General features: G+C 37.8%; 1 protein-coding gene across 18 annotated transcripts in view; it reads right to left on the reverse strand.

The window, feature by feature from the left end:
• DST (dystonin) overlaps positions 1-17,715 on the reverse strand; it is a 315,509-nt gene that overhangs the window by 10,612 nt on the left and 287,182 nt on the right. For 16 of the 18 annotated variants that reach the window (XM_075747388.1, XM_075747384.1, XM_075747380.1 and 13 more), the window contains 12 exons: positions 15,511-15,680; positions 15,047-15,206; positions 13,430-13,624; positions 12,088-12,216; positions 7,821-7,964; positions 6,804-6,992; positions 5,936-6,065; positions 4,975-5,138; positions 4,497-4,659; positions 2,884-3,038; positions 2,644-2,718; positions 1,773-1,790 (listed from right to left, as the gene is read on the reverse strand). In XM_075747388.1, the coding sequence (XP_075603503.1) occupies positions 1,773-1,790; positions 2,644-2,718; positions 2,884-3,038; positions 4,497-4,659; positions 4,975-5,138; positions 5,936-6,065; positions 6,804-6,992; positions 7,821-7,964; positions 12,088-12,216; positions 13,430-13,624; positions 15,047-15,206; positions 15,511-15,680 (1,692 nt within the window). The remainder of the gene's footprint in view (positions 1-1,772; positions 1,791-2,643; positions 2,719-2,883; positions 3,039-4,496; positions 4,660-4,974; positions 5,139-5,935; positions 6,066-6,803; positions 6,993-7,820; positions 7,965-12,087; positions 12,217-13,429; positions 13,625-15,046; positions 15,207-15,510; positions 15,681-17,715) is intronic. The other 2 variants (XM_075747391.1, XM_075747395.1) reach the window with 1 other exon arrangement.

A 17,715-nucleotide genomic window follows, 5' to 3' on the forward strand; every position in this document is an offset into this window, starting at 1 on the left:
AAAGAACTGTTTTACATATGTAGATCGAAGTTAAAAAAAGAAATGGCATCCAAACTGATGCCATTTATTTTCATTGGCTTATTTCTACAGAGAATTTTTTCTAGAGATTCTAAAGGTACTATCTCTGCTCTTTATTTTTTCCCCATCCCAGCTTAATTCTTCAGTTATACCCCATCAGGTAACTATACCAAGGGTCAGATACAGTATCCTTTGGAAACTGCCTACCTAGGCTGTGGTTAATGCAGACAGTGGGGCTCCTGGAAGATAACACAGGTATCTAGCAAGGCATTTTTCCTAATGGTAACTCAGTCCATTTCCCTCTTAAAATAGCCTGGATACCAACTCTCCTTGAACAGTATTTACTGTTGTTTCAAATAATCAGAGGTAAAAACACTGCAGTAAAAACATAAAGGAAGTCTAGTTCAAGCTACAAAAAGGGCTGTTCTTGACAACAGCCATATAACATCACTGTCACTAGAGAAGCCTCAGCCAACTTGATGTAGGTGATTTTTACTGTGATGCTGTTCTGCAACAGTAAGAGTTAGATGCTCTCAGAAAATGCTGTATTATTCCCAGATCTGAAAGTACAGATGGCAGATAAGAGGATTAACATCATTTCAAATAGTCTTTTCAAACAGAGGCTTGTTCTATATGTGGAAAACATTTTAAATTATTGCTTAGATATATTGTTTGAGGCATGTGGTAAGATTATCCACTGCTCTTTATGCTTTCTTCTAGACTTCAACAGGCTTTGCCAATAAATAAGAATGCAACTACATTTTCAACATCTCTAGATTTAAAATGGCTAATGCTGTTAACACCAGCATTTCCAGAATGGGTTATACATATTATTATATTTATAAGAGTATGAATAAGATACTAATGGTATCCGGTATCCAGTTTGTGTAAAGTATTTCCATTCTTATCAGGCAAGCATGATTTAACAATTTAAGAAGCTGTGTGTCAGTCTGTACTAGAGGAGTAAGTGAGCACTGGTTAGCGTATCCTCCCTGGACCACTGTACAGTACCACTGCGGTATGACTCACCGATCACCCAATTGACAAAAAATATTCTTAAACACAGCTCCAGTACATTATAGACCTGCAATAGCTCTTTGAAAATACTTTGGGAGAGGAAATAGTGTAAACTGGAACAGTAAGTTTAATTTGCCTATTTCCCAAATAATCTATTTAATGATTCACTGCGCTAGTATATAAAATACCAACAATCAGCTAGGTTCTTAATCAGTCTGCTTGATTGCACAGGGATTTTTATTTTTTTCTGAAAATGAAATTATTTTTTGCCTAATTTGCAGTAAATAACTGATATGACACTGGGATCTGTATTTACTGTGATTAGCCTTTAATCTGACAGCCCAAAAAATGCAACACAGAATTCTGAGGCGTTTTGCTATAAAACTGAAAAACTGATAAAATAACAGTAATTATAAAATTGCAGTTTAAAAGTTCAAGATTTTTTACTATGGGAATTGCTGCTGACCATTATCTGGTTCCTTTAAAAGTAATCTCCTTAATGAGGAAAATGGCCAAATAAAGCAGGTGAGAGACTGAAGAGGAAGGATACTGAGACAAGGAATGCTCCGTAGCATTTAAAGAAATACCACAGCTGACCAGCAATGAATTAGCTGAAGATGAAAGGATGGTGAGAAGACTGACCATTGCAAGCTTAAATCACTACGCATTAGAACAAAATAGAAAAAAAAAAAACAGAAAAAAAAAGAAACTTCATAACACATTCCACTGGTTTATACCTGATTTCCCAGGAAGAACTGATAAGAAATGAAAAATGGAAGAAAGACACGATTAGTTTACAGGAAATTCTTTATATGACTCTAGAACACATGCAAACTAACACATTAGACATTCTAAATAAAGAATCTACTTCAGAGACAAGCAGGTAACTAGACATCTGGAGACTGAATACTGGAAAATATTCAAGGCCTTAGTTTCCTTCCCATTGCTGTTTCTGCAGTCTTTCAAAATAATCTACACGTATTTAGCCAAATACTGCATATTTCATCTGAAATTGTTCCGGTTATTGAATCTAGGGGTAGTAGACCTTTCTCTACAACGTGCTATTTATTCTTCTGTGATCTAAAATCGTTCTGCAGATATCTAACACATTTCTTGTACTTCTTCAGAAGGAACAGTCTGCTCCAATAAAATGACGAGGGAGAATAAAAGTGATTGAATACACTTCGGTAAAAGATTTTTGAAGTACAACACAATACCACAGGGAAACATCACTGCTTTTATGAAACTAATAGAAAATCAGGTACAGTTTAAACACATCGGGTATCCAGGCAAAAAGATTAGCTTTTAAGGAACTGTTGTATGTACATATGCATGTGTGTATGTATGTATGCATGCAGTTAGCTTTTAAAAATTCCCATACACTGGAAAGTTTCAGTAGTTTCAGCGAAAATAAATACAAGCAGCAGCATTTTCCCAATTTTTAGCCTATGTTCTAATCAGAAAAAAAATGTAAAATTTAGACAAGCTTGAAGTAGGAAAACATATAATTGTCATACAAAATTCCTGTAAATTAATACTCCTTGCATAACCATATCATATGAAGAATCTTTAAGCTGGAAGAACTAAGAAGATCCTTAGAAGACTTACCCTGTACTTGTTATCCCCAATCTGTTCCACTTGAAACCGTTTTGCACATTTACATTTAGCTACCTGCCTTGTAACCTGCAAAAAACCACAACTGGAAGATTACTTGACTGCTAATATGATATTTCTAAGTATTTGTGTAACTAGTAAACTTCAAATTATATAGGAGTGAAAATAAAATGAATTATTAAAGAACATGAGCCCAGCAGAACAGAGTGCAATCTAAGAAAGCAGAGAATGTACCTCATCTTCAATTTTGTCGGCATCTGTGAGAGGCTTGTATGCATCCTTGTTTGGATGAAGAGCTGCTACAAATTCATAATAGTCAATATATCCATCACCATCTCTATCAAAAATGTCTGCAACAGCACTCATTTCAAGTCGGCTTGTTGGGAATTCTGTAAGACAAAGACAACAACAAAAGCTAAGTTTTTTGGCTTTTAAATACTGTAACAATGAAAGCCTTTATCATAAATATTAAAAGGTTTTTAGCTACTAGGTGACAGACAATGCTTATCCACAAAACAAGGACACTCGAAAGAGGGAAGGAATCTTTCTGAAAAAAACAATCTGGATCTCCAATGTTACCTAGATATTGGATTAAAATTAATATCATAGTGTGGCTTGAAGTGAGACACAGATTAAACTAAGATATATGTTTTTTTTTCTAACATTTTGACCTTCAAAGTACATAAAATACCACAGATTAACAAGATAAATTGTTAGCGAGGAAAGGTCAAGTGAGAATTTCTCTGCCAATTAAATTTGGAATGCAAGGCCTTCCCACTGTAGAAACATGCATGGTGTTTCGTGAAATCCTTCTTTAGATCAAGTTCTCAGGAGCAGGGTATTAACCCACACGGAGATTCTCTACACAACAGTCAAAGAAAATTTCAAGCTAGTGAACAGGGATTAAATAATGAGTATTTAGCAGTTTTAGCAGGTTGATACCAACTGAGTTAAATGAGTAAGCTGTTTAACCTCTTGGTGGTATCAACTTCCACCAATTCATGCAAAACAGCAATGTGCACATATAGTGACTATATTACTGCATTTGCTAAAGCAGGGAGAAAAAAAATATATGTACACTACAGTATTCTCCTACAGAATAACTTTAACATGAGATGCTAAAAGCAGCTCAATTCTGAATCTTCACTGCTCAAAGCAGAAGTCTCTATGATCTGAAGATAAAGGATTATTTTAAGTAATACACCCTTATCTGTTATGAATCTGTTGCTAAAGGGAAACGTGATTGCACACAGACGCGATGTGAACAGCTTATGTTACCAGGAATTGTGCATACCTAAGGAATGCCAATCCATCAGGAAAGCTAGGAAAAGGCCCTTCCTAGTCTGACTGATTGATGTTTTGATCCTTATTATACAGGTGTATGAACATGGACATGGTTCATGGAAACACTGGTTTCAGAAATTACAGGTTTCCTTCTACAACTGAAATTATTCCATGGAAGTTCTTTAATAAAAATCATATGAACTGATTTTGAAAATTATCTATGAGTTTTATAAAGTACATTTTACTATTCTGACTAATCAATGAAAAGTAATTGTTGAAGTGGCTAGTGTACTGTAGGAATGACAATCTGAGTCCAGCAAACCAATAACATAAATGTGACATTTGTTATCTGATTCCAAATGTAAAAGAACTAGAAAGCTTCTAGAATCTAGAAATATTTTCAAGTGAATGAATTATAGTTTAAATGAATCGTAATTAATGACTTCAAAAGGGAAATCTGTGACCTTCTAACACAATAAACCACATAGAGTACACTATACAGACAATAAGACTTCATAAGCTGTTTCTTCCAAGTTCAACATTAAGTTAGTTTTAAAACTTACTTGAAGAAAGAATTCCATCAATAAATTCCTGCCTTGTTATCTTTCCATCCTGATCTTTATCAATTCTCCTAAAGAAGTCCATCACACGAGACTTCTTATGGTTCATCCATCGCATGTATTTTTTCCTCCAAATATCAAAATCAAAGTTGGCAAATTCCCTCAGCTTAGTAAAAAAAGAGAAAGAACTTTTCTCAGTTGAAATCAATTAATCTAGAAAATTACTGATACACACCATCCGCGTTCTTTTGAATAATCGGTTGTTTGAGGATCTACATAAACATTTTAAACAACTCTTCTCACATTTAAAATGAGAGTAATGGTTTTTAAAGCATGTTAAACCACGGGTAACACAGTGTTTTCAGTACCATACAATACAATAAAACAAATATTTGTTTACACTATTTACAAGTATTGACAATTTAATCCCAGTTAAACATTATGCAAAAAGTATGTGTATTCTGTACAGTCCTTTTCTAACCTCTTCGAGTCTGTCCAAAGCATCATTAAGTTTTCTTCTTCTCTCCAAGGCCAGAAGCCAGACTTGCTGCCATTTACTGACTAAAAGATTTACCCGTGGATTCTTGGTTTCGATTTGCGCCTGGGCTGCTGACGGATATAAGCCTGGTGTGGGGGAACGCTTTCCTGTTAAAATATGATAAAATGTGTAAGTCTCACTCAGTTCAAGCAAAACAAACATTCACATGAAGGGTACTTGACCTTCCTAAAACTACTCCTTCCTTCCCAAATAATGAGCCCATACCCCAGTATGATTCCATCTTATGGGATTTATTTTTATTTTTTTTTCCATTGCTGGGGAAGTACCACATGGTGGTTAAAGTATCTTTGTCTAGCCAGCAGCAGCTAGTAGTGGCTGCAGTAGTGAGGCTGCAAAGATTAAACATCTCAGAGCTGCAAAGTAAACAACTTGATTTTAGATGCAGGTTCCATGTATGGGCAAGCATAAAATACAATGTGTAAGTATATCTAAAAAATACAAAAAGTGATTTCCTCACTTGATGATTCACTTTCCATTCAACTTCACTGAACACACTTTCTAATGGGATCCATATAATTTCATAAACACTAAGAGCAAAATTTTGTCTCTACATCTTTACGTAAAAGAAGTTGCTTGCACTTTCAGGTAACGGTGGATTTGCAAAGACTCAGCATGTGCATACTCTCGGAAGTTTAATAGCACATGAAAGGCTGCATGCTTTAAAAATACGTATTCAAGATTTATAGGACAAAATTTAAAAATACTTATCTGCTATGAGAAATTTCCTCACAATGAAAAATGTGAAAATTAGAAAAATCAGCCAAGAGAATTTCACCCTGTTTCACTAGAAGCTAATCAAACCTATTAGATTATTAGTAATCTTTTATCTTTACAGATAGAGCAACAGTGTGTGTGACCTGCCCCAAAATACTTCATTACTTACTTCCTGCTCTCCCTTTATCAAGGACAGGAATATGAGATTGTACTGGAGTGGGTTCAAGTGCCTTTCTTTTATAGGTCTTTGTAACTTTATCCACATCAGGTTGTTTTCTGGTCATTTCCTCCATGAATGTCTACAATCAGATAGAGGTGGTTTTAATTAACAATACACAAAAGTGACCACAGGAATGAAAAACATATACAATAGCAAAACACCAAAGTTACAAGAATGGCACAGAAAGACTCTTATAATGCCAGCCTCACAAAAAAGACACAGATAAAGGTTTTGTACGTAAGAAAAACAGCCTGGCTGCTAAAGGAAGGCAAAATCTAAAAAACAGTCTATCGATCTCCTTTATTAACTGTGTATGGTGAGGAGATGTACAACAGAATTTTGACTCTGAATACTCAGTGTTCCTTGCTGTCAAGACTGCAGTTCATAGAAGCTAGACAGCTCTGCTGTGTAAGGTGGGGTAAGCTTATGAGCACTCACTGCACCAGCAGCTCCCTCTGGCACTTCATAAATGTATTTTTGAAATCCAATCAGCAAAGCCACACTGCAACACTAGTTCTAAAGCAGCAGCACTATCATATATTTCATGTGGGTTTTTATTATTATTATCCCTGGTCCTACAGGGAGTTGTAGGTTTGCTTTTAGAACAATGTGGCATTGAATTTTTGTTTGGTTGTTTTTTTACTTCCGTGTTGAATACACTACGAGCACATCGTACACATACAAAACACACAACCGAGTATCTGAAAAGGGATTCGATTATTAGGAGAGAAAAATAGCTGAGGAGATTCATGCTCGATTATGAAACCTAGCACCATCTGTGGAATGAGCAGGACACATGTCACTTAACATGTCTTACCTGATGTTCGGCTATAAGTGCTTTCACTTCCTCAATCTCCTGGGGGATAACCTCTTTATCTTTTTCAGTAAGTGCAGTCTCTGCCCACTGCAACCAGGACAGCAAGGCTTCCAGCAATTCCTGGTTAGCAATAAGTCCAGCCAGAGCTCCTGCCAGTCTCTGTTGATGTTGTTTAGCCCATGCTAAGACCTTGATAAAAGAACCAATGCATGAGTATGTGTACATCTGAAATTCTTTAAAATGTATTTAAAATTGCTCTGCTATCTGCAAACCCAGAGCTTCCTCCCAGGCCTATTATCAAAGATGCTAGCTGATCACTGAAGGTGCTAGGTAACTAGAATTCCCAGTTCAACACTACATTTTTTTGCACAGATATTCAGGATTAGGTGCTGTTAAATGCAGTAAATAGCACATTCAGGCAACATACTAAGAACTTTATCACTCAATATGTGTAAGTTAGTGAATCACACAGGATTTAGTGTCTGTCTTCCTTCTGGGTATTCCTGAAGCCACACTTTGTTAACACCAGTATTTTGTTTTTCTTTAAACTTAATATACACAAAAAATACCTCCTTAGCAGCTGAGAGAGCTCTGAGACCTATTTGTAGCCACTTACATCATTTGGAAATCTACTAGATTAGGAATATGTTGGACTGAAATCCTCCCTAATGCAATTAGAAAGCACTTCAAGTTTGCCCTGTATTTTCTTTCCTTTTTAACTTTTGACTTTCTCCCTAGAAACTATTGGCTTTCTTCACATGGGAAGTGTCAGGCAGTATTTCCTTTAATACATACAAACAAAGAAGCTTGACCATCTGCTTTAGTTCTTAAAGCCCTATAAGTTTTAAAATAAAACCTAGGGAAGCATGGTATTCACATCCATCACTGCGGGTATTTTAAATGTTTAGTTCTCAACAGCTGGATCGTTTCCTCCCAGTGTAACTACCATATTAGCTGTCAGCTATGTTCCAATCAAAGATGGACTGTTGCAATGAAGATGGCTTGGCATATACTGACCTCTTCAAACCTAGCTCTGATGATTGTTATCCAGTGCTTAATAGTGGTGATGGAGTCCGGGTGGCAGATAGCTAGGATAGCTTCTCCCATACCTGTTGCTTTATTCAGTTCTGCCTTTTTCTCTTCCAGTTTCTTCATAAATTCCTAAACCAGAGGTAACAGTAACAATTTCAATTACACATTGACAAAATTTGCAAGAGAAATCTGAGTGCATAGTCTGGAAGGTCATGAGCCTCTTGATTGCTCAGATTCAACTTGCTAGAGGCAAGTTTAATTTGTCTGAGGAAAGTAAAAAATGTTTAAAGCGCCTACTCCACATAAAGCACTAAATGAAGCTCTAAAATCTGTACCCCAGCTTGCCACTCCTTAAAAGCCCATCATACTGTAAATACTTGAAAGACACATGCCCTTATTAAAAAAAGAACGAAAATCACAGCACTTTAGAAGTGCTGTAAATCAACTATATGATGGTTAGAATCATTATTGGCAACATTTCAGATGACTTGGTTTGTCTGTCAGTTACAGTAATTCTTCATAATAAACTATCAAGCTCCTTGCAAAGGCTGGAAATGTCGAACTATAATTACATGCTCAGGCAAGATGATAGAGGACTTCAGGAGCAGCTATACTAAACTAACACAAATGTGAAAACTCAGCAGCTGAGGGGGAGAGACACAGCAAGAACAGGGACAGAGACTGCTAATTAACCAGCTGTTTTCAGAGGCACTGCCATGTGGGAAAAATCTTGTAAAAGCAAAAGGATGTTTACAGCTTTAGACATCCAAACTCATAGCCATTGACATTCCTAGGGAGTCTGGCAGAGGAAAGAGTGGCAAAACTAGAATTGGGTGCAAGAGGGAAACAACAAAAAACCCTTTTCTATAGTGTTTTTTTTTTCCCCATCCTTTCTATAGTTTGCATTTCTTTTTTAAAAAATTATTACTACAACAATGGTTTTATTATTCTGCCTATTTTGTGATGTCTAAATGTTGGGTAAGTCTATGTGTCTTTGTGAGCACCCTTAACTGGAACTGCCAACATGTCTCAGTGCCTCGTGGCATTTTTTATTGTATTTTAACATGTTTAATTGGGCTACAAAATTGAACCATGTCTCTAAGTTTAACTCTTCCTCTCTCTATTCACAAAGGGCTATTTTGGATTCCTCAAATTAAAGATCAGCCAAGTCAGATCCTAGAAAATTCAAAATCACCTAAACACTGTAAAAAAAAATTCTACAACAACTCATAATGACATTATCCCATGCCATTACAAAATAAATATGAAGCTATCATGAAATAAAAGTGTAAAAGAAATAATCTCTTCTACCTTGTTCTAAAAGCCTGGAATAGGTAGGTTGAATATTTAAAGAGATTTTAACTGATTTTTACTTAAGCTTAAATTAATGTCAGAATTTAAGACTCAATCCCAATAGCAGTCCTTCTCTCATAAAACCGTATGAGTTCTTACAATATTTCAGTTCAGAATGGTTTTGGAAAAGTTGAGGTGGGTTGTAGTGAGAGATTTCCAAAGAAAGAGAGGGCCAGGTGGAAAACAGGCAACAGCAGCATTGTCTTCCCTGCACAACTGTACAACAATATCTCAAAATCTAAATCTATGACACACTACTGTCCTGGTTTCGCCTGGGATAGAGTTAATTCTAGTAGCTAGTATGGGGCAATGTTTTGGATTTGTGCTGAAAACAGTGTTGATAACACAGGGATGTTTTTGTTATTGCTGAGCAGTGCTTACACAGAGCCAAGGCCGTTTCTGCTTCTCACCCCACCCCACCAGTGAGGAGGCTGGGGGTGCACAGGGAGCTGGGAGGGGACACAGCCGGGACAGCTGACCCCAACCAACCAAAGGGACATTCCATACCATATGACATCAGGCTCAGCATATAAACCTGGGGGGAAGAAGGAGGAAGGGGTGACGTTCAGAGTGATGGCATTTGTCTTCCCAAGTAACCGTTACACGTGATGGAGCCCTGCTTTCCTGGAGATGGCTGAACACCTGCCTGCCCATGGGAAGTGGTGAATGAATTCCTTGCTTTGCTTTGCTTGCGTGCGGCTTTTGCTTTACCTCTTAAACTGTCTTTATCTCAACCCATGAGTCTTCTCACTTTTATTCTTTTGATTCTCTCCCCCGTGCTGCTGCGGGGTGAGGTAGGGGAGTGAGTAAGCGGCTGCGTGGTGCTCAGTTGTTGGCTGAAGTTAAACCACAACAACTACATATAGTGAATTAAGCTTTCCCTCAGTAAAGGATACTAATTGTATTGAACTCTGTAGCAGCCCAGTGATACAGACACATTCACAAAAGAGGAGATGGGATGCTTCTCATTAACTAATGCAGTGCATTAACCTACTACACCTCTCAGTCCCTAGAGAGGATGGCGAGTGACAGAAACCTCCCTGCCTGAGACAGACACATTCATTAAATCATATGCAATATTCAAGAAAAGAAAATCAGTAATGGGCATAAAGATGGACCAATTGGATAAAATATCGTCCCGAAGAAATCTTTCAATGTGTAGCTGGATACAAATGCATTAAAACTATTTTACAAGAATCACAGTGATAAAAGGAAGATACGTTTCATATTTATGTAAATGTCAGTCACACTTTTTAATATTAATATTGCAGCACTATAATACAGACACAGTGTTTAAAACTAGTATCATATATTACATTTTCCCCTATTTTTTTTCTTCTTGAAAGCTAATGTTACAAATTTAAGAGGAGAGACCATTCATTCAAGAAAGATTTTGCTACATGTGCTTATTAAGTGGTAAAGCAGCAGAGCCACCATCTTTCTTAGCTTGACAATTTCTGTATTTCTATTATTTGGCCTTTAAGAAGAAAATGCGGTTGGGAGAACATCATCTAAAGTCTCCTAAAAAAATTTAAGTACTGTATGGCCACACCTAACACTGAGGTTGGTTGTGTTCTGTTAGTGATTATTATCCCCAGCTGGACAGGTTTTCTCAGAGGCAAACTTTGCTTTGGTTTGAGGTTCCAAGTTACACTTCACCTTTGGCAGCACAATTTTGAACTTTTATACAGAAGTATTTTGTTAATCAATCTACACTGCAGAGGGAGAAATTTAAGATTTTTTTTTTTCCTAATGATTTCAGTGGACCCAAGATTTCATTCAGACAGTTCTTTCCTCTGTATTCAGAAGATCAAAAAATTAAATAAAAGGCAACTGATGAAGCACGTGTGGAGGAAAGGCAGCTAGAAGGCAAATTTCATTGCATTGGAGGCAGCAGGATGCTACTGCCAACATTAGTCAGCATACGCTGATGCATACATACATTTGCCAGCTAAAGAATAGCACCCAGTTTCCAGGGCCCTAAATTAAATCTGAAAACTTCTTCAAAACATTGCAGTCTGAATACCTTGAAAACTCCTTAGTTAAGAACCGCAGTCAGTCATACCCTGCACGCACTCCTCTGCGTAATAATATTCCCAAACTCAATTTAAACAGGATGCTTTTCCACTCCCCATTTCATAAGTTTCATTATAACTTTCTCCAGAGCAATGATGAACAAATCCATTACTCTTATAATTTGTTCTATAACATTGTGGGCACTACATTCTTGGTACTATTACTACTGCACTTACAAGAAGTTTTGCGAGGGCTTAAATGTGCATGTTTGTTGCCTCCTGTTCAGAGAGTGAAACTATGACCTTTATGCTCCTTACTTAGCCATTTTCCCATTTTGTTACTGCAAAGTTAGTTTGACGGCCTATAATCTAGTATCTGCAGTACCTATGGCACTGCAGTATTTCAGTACCTAATGCATGTGAAGTATGACAGCACGCTGTTTCACTGTGACAGAAGGTTAATGGATGAGAACATCATTCTGCTGACATTTAGAAATTACCTTGAAAGAAAAGTATATGCTGTTTTGCTCAACGGTGCTAAGAGGAGAGATATACTTTTGCTACTGTAGGGGTCTGTGTTATAAATGTTAGGCAGCATATATTCCACAGAGGGGTTTGGATCTGTCTCTAAATGTTTACAGCAACTTTCTAAAGGCCCAATATTTTCTTAGTAAGCCAAGATGACTCAAACAACAGCCCAGCACCAGTATGGGAACCAAACTATCAGCTCCATTAAATTTCTAACTTCTCTATAGAAACAGTTACAATAACAAACACTGGACGCTGGATATGACTATATGGGATAGACTTTGCCTCCTTTCCTTTATTCTACCCTCTAACAGACCTATTAGAACAAAGAGGACCCTCTACATTTTCTTGCTTACCCTGTGCTGGTCTATCAGTGTACGCAAGGCCTCTTCATCATCTGGAAGGACCCCATGGAAACGAAGAGCCTGCTCTGCCTCTGCCAGCCACTCCAAAAGGACATGGACAACAGAGTGGAATTCTTCTGCCTGTTAAAACACAAGAAGTCATGGTCACTCTGAGGGGATCTGACAGACACACTGCAGTTTACACAAGGAGACTGAGCCCACATTTGGAGTCATTAATCATGCAGCAGTACTGGCACATTAACTTTCCATTAAAAAGTCAATGATATACAGTACTACATTTTCATAACTGTAAAAATATCTCATGCTTCCCAAAAAAATTATAGGAAGCCTAAAAGCCTGTTCATGCTTTTAGCCATCTGATTTATAGTGTATTTGCAGCTCAGTTGAGAATATCATGCCTTTACGCTGACAAATTGCAAGGGAGGTGCTTTCATGGACCAGCTGGAGAGATTGAGAACTGTATTTTCTGCATACCCTAAATCACCAGTGAAGCAGAATTAATTGACAGCCCATTGGTGACTGACCCTTTTATGTATGGAGGAAAAAAAGAAAGTTCCACCTTTGGGCACAGCCATATTCAGACACAATTAGTGTTTGAGGTAGCTCAGGATTGTGCCTGTTGAGAGACTGGAGAGCTGGACAAACACAGTACCCTGGTGAAAGCAGGGCAGGAATTTTGTACACAGTGCATACATCACTGTTGCAGGAGCCCCATCCTAGCATCAACCCAAGCTACTATACCTTCACAGAGCTGTACATCCATATTATCTCAGGTTTGAAAACAATACAGAGGGACCCATTTGTCTGGGATCGGTACCAGCCAATAGACTGTTCTAGGTACTGAGTGCACTCAGCACAAATTTTTTCTGCAATGTAGTTCACCATGCACTGTAATTATGCCAATGTAAACATGTTTTCAGTACACAAATTTACTTCTTTCCAATAAGGCACAAAGGGCATAAATATGATTGCAATCTCCAGCTTCCTGTGAAGGGGGCATAGCTCTTAATCACCCTTCACGCTTGACTGTAACTGCAGTGATTTCCTTAGATGGTAAGGTCTTTGAAACATTTGCTTTGCATTTGTGGTATAGACTAATAATAACAGCAATAAGAAATGCTAAGAGGTATTATTTATGTGCTGTGGTAAAGAGATGGAGACAAGGTAAGCGATGCATGAGCAAGAAAATGAGCATTTTTGAATGTAATTAAATGAAATTAAATGAAATTGAATGACATGAAGTGAAAAAGAAATTAAATTTTTGGCAACTAGACTGTAAGATATTTTCTCTGCTTCTCGTAAAGTACACGTAGCATCATGAGTACTCATCTACCTGCCGAAGAGCCTGTTCCAGTCGTGTTTGCTTGGATACTGACAAGGCACAAACTGTCTCCCAGCGAGTACTTAGTTCCTGCATTTGGACTTTGACCCAGGAAGAGTCATCACGACTGCCTTCTATCAGCTCTCTGGCAGAGCGCTTCAGAGCCTGGACACTGCTCGTTCTTTTTCCCAGCTCCTTCTGGAAAACCTAGGCACCACCAAATACATTTGATTTGTTTAATTCATTAAGGCGTAATTATGTAAAAAGAAACAAAAAACTTACCGATTATAAGAAGAAATCAAAATACGGATTCAATTCAATCAAGAATAACTCCATCAAAGTGACTCAAAACACACAGATTCTGCTCATTAGATTCCATATAAAGATATTTACACTCTATCCTATCCTAATAAAACTGGAATATGGTAGGAAAATGGCAGGCAGATCCTGAGAACCCATCCTGATGCAATGCATGGCAAATCTAGCCTCCTTACCACGCTGGCTTTCCATTCTTTATCAAAGCAATTGATCTGACACAATTAATGTGCAAGACTGCCGCAGCAGGAAAGGATCAGATAAAATGCTAACAATCAAGGAGAAGGTTTAAAAGCATAAAAACAGAACTAAAATCCCATCTGGGGGTCTGACTATAAGGCTGTAGATCTCACCACATATTCATATTATTTACGTGAGAATATGATCACATTTGCAGACGGAACAAGCTCCAGTTACATAAAAGAAGCTCTTAAAAGAAGACAGGACAATTACAGTATATCATGCCACTGACTATGACTCAGTTGAGATATACTATGGAATTTTAGAAGCAATTCCAGCATATTTCAGGCTAGGTTTTATAGACAGCCCATGTTTCCAAATACTTTTTTTCACGAGGGAAAAAAATCTCCTCACTGAACAGTCTTCGGATACTGGAAGTCACTGGTAGATGAACAGAGGGACCTTCACCTCATATCCTCCCAGGCTCCAGAACTCTGACTGTGCAATACCAGTAACTTCAACAGCCATTTCTTCTGACATACTGAACTGCAAACCTGGGATTCAGAGGCACAGTCCTACATCTCCTACTTGTTCCCACCTCCAGGAACACTCAGTTACAAAATATTGCAGCTTGCCAATGTAGGCTTCCTGCACCATAGTCTAGTTGCATAATCCCATGCATAACTTCAGCATTGCAACTACTTTTCTCCATGAATACACAGCAGCCCTGGGGGTTTGAAAGGCTGCTGTAGTCATCATGAGGGTACTGGACATTTGGTTAGCAGATGTACTAAATAAAAAGCCCTATCTCCCCCGAAGACGAAATAATTTTTGTCACCTCTTGCCCACACACATATATTCATAAATGCACACTTGTGATTGTTGACATGATATTCATAAATACAAAGGATAGCAACATTAAACGGAGTATCTCAATGCTAACTGGTGTCAATGAGTCACTAACAGTTGTTTCCTTCCACGCATGTTTTATAGCATTTTCCATTGTTGATGACATGTTTGCATTATAAAACTATTCCATGTTTCTAAAAATTACAGATTAGCCAAATAAAAATAGCATTAAGATGCTACACTTATCAGCAGTCTAGTAATAAAAAAGAATAGTTTTGGAATTACCTTGTGATTGTCAATCAGGTTCATCACTAAATCAATGTCTCCATGTACTGGCTGATCTTCTGCTAGCTGAGGTTCAATTTTGTATAACCAGTCAATGAGAGCCTGCAGAGCATCAGTAAATTGTCCTGAAAATAACAGGGCTTCCTCCAGTTTATTTTGTCTGGGGGGAAAAAAAAAGAAAAAAAGAACACACACAAAATAATAATTCATACACTTTAAGAAAAAACATTCAGTGTAAAATAGCAACAACTAAGAGCTCTAAATGAGTGTTTTCAAAATAGTGGGATCCACCCCCCTTTCCATACCATCAGGAAAGTATGCATTTCTAGTATGTTACTGCTTTGGCACTCTTAATTATCAAACAAGCTAGCCACTCTGGTTTTACTTTTACACAACAATAGCCAACAGAGTTCTCTTAAGCCTTTTTCTTATCTGCTGAAAAATTAAAATTGTTTTTCATCTACCTTTCCACTGATTTTCCACAAATTGTATCCCACTTATCCCTTAGTTCACTCAGCATATCATCAAGTTTCAAGTTGTCATCAGCCAAGGTGGTTTTCTCTTTCAAGGAGCGTCCAGTCCTATTTGTGGTATCATACACAGAATGTTTGGCACCAAGAGATTTCTGAAATTCCTATATATATGGAAGAAAAAGAAAACACCCATATAGCATTAATTGCTTCCAGGCCACAGGTAATTAATCTTTGACATATTATTTGCAATGGAAATTGCAAATGTTGCTGCAAGAAAATTTTAAACTTACTGCAAAATTTCTAGCCTGTTAGTGCCACAGTGCACCTGAGATTGTATGGGGCTTGACACTAGCAGAGTCCCTGCCTTTTGTCCCTCTCTGGAAATGTAGCTCTATGCCTATTGGAACAACTTCTGGAAAATCCCTCCTTCAGTGAGAGCATGACTTGTGTCTTACTATAACACTCCTAAATTTCAGCAAGGGGCTGCCTGGTAGTCAGAAGAATGTGAAAGAACTGCTAGTTCGGGAGCCATGAACTGAGCAGTCTTCACACCACGTTTTCACATACTAAGATTTCAAGTCAGTCTAGCGTACCCCAAGGGCTACAGAGGTTACTCCAGTTTAGCTCAGCATGGTCAAGCTGGGAAACCTCCCACCACAAGCATTTAACCCTCCTAGGATTGAAGCATACTATAATTGGGAAGAATTGCATGCCAAAAGTATACAGATCCAGGCACAAGCAGCAGCCAGGTGACATCCCGATATCTCAATTTGGGCTGGAAGCCATGACCACAAACATGTTTCTGTGATCCAGGGACTTTGGAAGATGACAGTGACACAGCAGTTGCATCTGCCTCCCAGCTCTGACAGCTCCTTCTGCCCAGAGCCTCTGGAAGCTTTTCACAGGCACCGAGAAGCACACAGAAACACAACTCATCTGATACCACAGAGGAGTTAACCAACTGACAGAATATATAATTAAATAAAGGAACACCGCCAAAAGACAAAACCAGCGCTACACAGCAGCTTTTAAATGGTAGCAATGTTTAGAAGTGCTTTATTTCACACCTTCCTGAACTGCTAGCTTTAGTTTAAAAAGCTAACTTTTCAGTTTAAAAAAAAAAATAATAATGAGTTTGCTTTAGGAAACTTATATATGCAGAATCAAATAAGTATTTTTTTGTCACCAAAAACCACTAGGCCACAAGAGTGTTTGCTGAAAGAGATTTTCATCTGGTTCTCAGAGCAACATTCAGTATCATCACATCCAGCAAGGAAACGATTACCACCTACAACTTAGAGTAATTCCTCAGGGCATGTAAAGACTGCACGGATTTCTCATGGTCACTGCCGGCACACATGCGTGCCTGCTCACCTCCAGCTGGCAAGCTGCTCCCAGCTGGCCTGCACAAATCTATTCCACAGCAGCTTACAATTCTTCCACCAACCTCCCCAAGTGTCCACATAGTCATCTACTCTTTTTAGATATGACTGTTCATCAGGGAAAGCTCAGGTGGAAGGGAGGTGTCTTAAGTAGAACATAGGCATTGGGTTATATACACCATGTGGACAGTATGACAACTAGGGTGATTCAAGGTTCCTTTTTAAAAACTTTCTTGGTATTTTGCACTGTACTGCCCTTACTTTAGTGTTATTTCAGGATCTGAACTGAGAGGGAACTGACGATCAAAATGTATCAGGAAAACAAAAAAAGCAGCATTTGTTTTCTAATTCAGTACTTCCTTGCTGTCCTTTCATTTTGCTCATATAAAACAAGGAAACACACTTTAAGAAAGAATACAAACATCATTGTCAAGCTACAACTACAATAAAAATAGAAATAATTTTCAAAATGAAAATAACTCGTTTTTTTTAATAAAAGTTCCTTCAATACAAACAGTATGTCTGTGCTCCTTTTATTTGATGGGGTTTATTAACTACTTCACACTATGGGCATGGTGTTACTTGATTTGCATGTGGAAACACAATGAAATTGCTGCAGGAAAAAAGATCACACAAGAGAAACAGATTTAAAGGTGAATGAAAGGTTGCAGTCAATTCATTCTTTGAGACTAGACACACTACACTGTGTACTTTCATTTGATTTCACAGACGTGTAATTGAGAGTAGACTTTGGTTTAAGCTGTCAGGAGCAGACAGGTAAGATGAACAAAATTTCAGTAATTAACTATCTACC

This window comes from Balearica regulorum, chromosome 3 (assembly GCF_011004875.1).
Source record: "Balearica regulorum gibbericeps isolate bBalReg1 chromosome 3, bBalReg1.pri, whole genome shotgun sequence".
Classification (NCBI taxonomy): Eukaryota; Metazoa; Chordata; class Aves; order Gruiformes; family Gruidae; genus Balearica; species Balearica regulorum.